The sequence below is a fragment of the Perkinsus marinus genome (genome assembly GCF_000006405.1).
Source record: "Perkinsus marinus ATCC 50983 genomic scaffold scf_1104296933060, whole genome shotgun sequence".
Classification (NCBI taxonomy): domain Eukaryota; phylum Perkinsozoa; order Perkinsida; family Perkinsidae; genus Perkinsus; species Perkinsus marinus.
This window is the reverse complement of record NW_003215278.1, coordinates 688-4,664: the sequence shown is the minus strand read 5'-3', so window position 1 is coordinate 4,664 and position 3,977 is coordinate 688. Positions and strand designations below refer to the sequence as shown.

General features: G+C 39.2%; 1 protein-coding gene across 1 annotated transcript in view; it reads right to left on the bottom strand.

Moving 5' to 3' along the window:
• Pmar_PMAR003768 (hypothetical protein) overlaps positions 1–3,470 on the bottom strand; it is a gene marked incomplete at both ends in the record, with an annotated part of 7,212 nt that extends 3,742 nt beyond the window's left edge. Inside the window, 5 exons of the mRNA XM_002785330.1 lie at positions 470–552; positions 1,618–1,725; positions 2,159–2,227; positions 2,905–3,025; positions 3,411–3,470. Of these exons, the coding sequence (XP_002785376.1) occupies positions 470–552; positions 1,618–1,725; positions 2,159–2,227; positions 2,905–3,025; positions 3,411–3,470 (441 nt within the window). The remainder of the gene's footprint in view (positions 1–469; positions 553–1,617; positions 1,726–2,158; positions 2,228–2,904; positions 3,026–3,410) is intronic.
• Positions 3,471–3,977: the final 507 nt, after the last annotated feature.

The window sequence follows — 3,977 nt, the reverse complement described above, 5'->3', positions numbered from 1 at the left end:
GAATCACGACCATAAATAGCAATACCGTATTTTTCATGCAAAATGCGAAAAACTATAGAGCCGACTCTATACATATACCACCCATGTGAATTTTCTTCAGAGCATAAACCCGGGCTTAGCCGCTCTTTCGGATCAGCTGCTGAGTTTGCGTCCATATACTGGCTATCTGCATGGTGAAAAGGAGTGCTGCTCGGGAAAAAAACTATATAGTGAAAAATATATTTCACGACTGATGCATATCGCGTTTTTCACCGAGTTTTACGCCACTTCACATAGAAACGGTGAAACTCCAATAACTGCAAACATCAAGAGTGCGCCCAGAATTGAATTTCACGGATCAAAAACTCGTTGTTAATAGCAGTCTTGAAACTCAGCAAAGGGCAATTGAAAACTTCCCTTTTTCGCAAAATAAATAAAAAATAATTTAATTATTTCCACTACTCATACCACACCCTTCCCAAATTCTCACCGAATACACTCCTCAAATTTCTCTTGCATGAAAAACACATGTGCCACATTGAGCCTCCATCTTTCATCCTCGGAACAGAATTCCTAAGTGCATGAGCAAGGTCGAACCTGATACCCCTACGAAAAGTGCTTCGGCCGAAACCCAACAACGAGCTCATTAATTTTATTATACTCTGTTGGACTGCTAACGCCGGTTTACACAGAGTGGCGAAGTAGCCAGTGGAAAACGCAATATTCGGAATATGAAGCGAATTTATCCTCATTTTCTTGACATTTTTAACGGCATGTGAAATATGGTTTTCATATCACGGGTAAGAAAAATCAACACAATGAAGTTTCATCCTAGTGATACGAAAAACACTAGTGAAAAATATATTTAACGACTACTGCATATTACCGCGAATATCGCATTTTTCACCGACTTTTACCACGCCAATTTACGTAAAACGGGTCGTAAAACTCCAATAATAAAAAATTTAATATACCGTAAATCCGTCAAATTCTATATACGAGAATTATCATTTTTCTCTTGCAATTTTCGTACCGTAATTCTCCTCGCATATTTCTCGCCCTCATCACGAGAAAAATTTTCACATTCATAATTAACCACAATAGAGAACAATAAATAATGGAGTTTCACAACCCGTTTTACGCGAAGTAGCGTAATACTCCATGTGAAAAACACGATATGAAGTGAAGTGAAAACACAAAAGGCGATGTACACGTGTTCTACGCGTTATTCACGGTCATTCACATCAGTTTTTCTCGGTGTCAAAATGTGAGCTATGTTTTTCATATCACCGCTGTAACTTCACTGTTTATAGATAATATAAAAAACTGATGAAATATACACGGGGAAATATTTCTAAGAAGAGTAGTAGATGCTAAAAGACAAAAAATGTTTAATAAATATGAGTACAATGGAGTCTCACGACTCCCCGTTTTACGTGAAGTAGTGGCGTCGTAAAACTCGGTGAAAAACGCGATATGCAGTAGTCGTGAAATACGTTATTCATATCACTGAGGTGAAACTTCTATGAATTCTCTTTCTCCAGCCTTTCCTCATAAAAACAAATAAAATAGCAAAATTACCCCCCGAAGATTCGAACCTGGGTCGCCACGTGCCCAGCCCTCCCCCTTCACCATTACCGCACTCTGCCTGAACAGATGCTCCACCATCTGATAATCCTCCATTTCCCAATATATCTTAGCCTCTGCCATCAACACCGGAATATACTCGTCAAGTGCTTCCTCGAACTGATAACGAATAACAAAAATGCACTGTACGTTGTTGGGGATTCCGCGTGCGGTAGTTTTCAAAATGACCGCTTATATCGTTGAAAATTTTCATCAAAATTAGTCGGAAAATGAAATTAAGAAAATGTAAGTTCTTTTTCAAAAATAGGAAAAATCTTGCAGTTTCACCCGTTTTACGCGAAGTGGCATAAAACGCGATATTTGCGGTTATATGCAGTAGTCGTGAAATATATATTTTTCACTAGTGTTTTTCATATCACTAGGGTGTGAAATTTCACCTGTGATTTGATATTACTCCAACTAGGTGTTGAAAATATTACTCCACATACCGGTTTGGTTCACACTGTATGTGTTTTTCATCATACTGAAATCGCCAGCAGCGGAGCGATGCGTTTTTTTATTATATTTTCCTCAATCTGCTCTGTGGTATTACCTCTTTTAGTGCAATTTTCAGCCCTTTTTTATCCCGATTCTTTCGCCCTTCCTGGATCGCCTTCGTGATCTACAAACAATACGATGTACCAAACAGTGTAGGGGTAAAATATGTACATGGTTGGTGATGACAATATGAAAATATAAGAGGAATTTCTTGTTGGTTTCTGCACACTTCTATCCTGAGCTCAGTTGAGGAAAGCGATTACATATATTCCTACTCCAACACTGTATAGGAAACTCTTCTGAGCTCAGCAGCTGAGGAAAGCGATTACATATATTCCTACTCCAACACTGTATAGGAAACTCTTCTGAGCTCAGCAGTTGAGGAAAGCGATAACATATATTCCTACTCCAACACTGTATAGGAAACTCTTCTGAGCTCAGCAGCTGAGGAAAGCGATTACACATATTCCTACTCCAACACTGTATAGGAAACTCTTCTGAGCTCAGCAGTTGAGGAAAGCGATTACATATACTCCTACTCCAACACTGTATAGGAAACTCTTCTGAGCTCAGCAGCTGAGGAAAGCGATTACATATATTCCTACTCCAACACTGTATAGGAAACTCTTCTGAGCTCAGCAGTTGAGGAAAGCGATTACATATATTCCTACTCCAACACTGTATAGGAAACTCTTCTGAGCTCAGCAGCTGAGGAAAGCGATTACATATATTCCTACTCCAACACTGTATAGGGAACTCTTCTGAGCTCAGCAGCTGAGAGAAGCAAACACCGTATTTTACCGTGCGTAGTTTCTCAATATGTTTCCTAGCCAACTGAGCCAATTGCTTGACCCCTTCTTCTGGTGACGCCTGCGATAATATTAGGGAATTCAGAAACTCATATTCGTCCGGTTCGAGGCAACTGAGGAGAGACAACAATCTCAATTTATTGAAATTAACAAAATTTACCTAATCTTCTCGAGATTCACTTTTTTTTCGAAAAATAAATTTTAACAAATTTACGTAAATTTTCCAAAATTTTCCAAAAATTTACATAACATCACCAAACACTTTATGAAAAATCCAAACAATTCTCCCAATTCTTCTGAGGTTCAAAATGTGTATAAAAATCAAAAACCCATATTCGTCTGTTCCAAGAGACAACAACTACAACTCCATAAATTTTCTGAAATATACTAAAAGTTGACGTAAATTTTTCAGAAAAAAATATATAATAAATTTTCTAAAATTTACACAACTTCGCCCAACACGCTCATGAAAAATCCACAATTTTTCCCCAATTTTACCTGTAGGTGAGTGCAGGGTTTTCAGCCAGCACGTCAGCAGCCAAATCGTAATACCCATACCTTCACAACGATGAGTAATCTCGTATACAATGGAAAATGAGGGCAAATCAGTGTTGGAGTAGGAATATATGTAATCGCTTTCCTCAGCTGCTGAGCCCAGGAGTTTTCTCACTCATCACATACGAATTGGGGTAAAATTTACAGAAATCAATGAGAATTTCCCAAAATTTTCTCGGGATTTTTCGCTAGATGGGCAAATTCACGTTACGGACCATTACAACTGATGTCTACGCTTATGGAGGCAAACCCGTAACGGAGCACGTAAACAGCTTTCACGCCAGAAGGCATGACAAACTCATGAAGCTCCCCCCATTGAACCACCGCATGTGCCGCGCTGTAAATCTTCGGTTGAAGTACCCCATGGCGGCTCGTCAGAACTCACTCCACGTACACTCGAACTCATGTCAATTACGATTTCGTAGCTCTTAGTTCTTCTCCCTCGCAATAAGGTCTTTGGTCAGCAAGCTACCCACAGCTTGAGAACTAGTATCCAACGAAGAAGGGGAC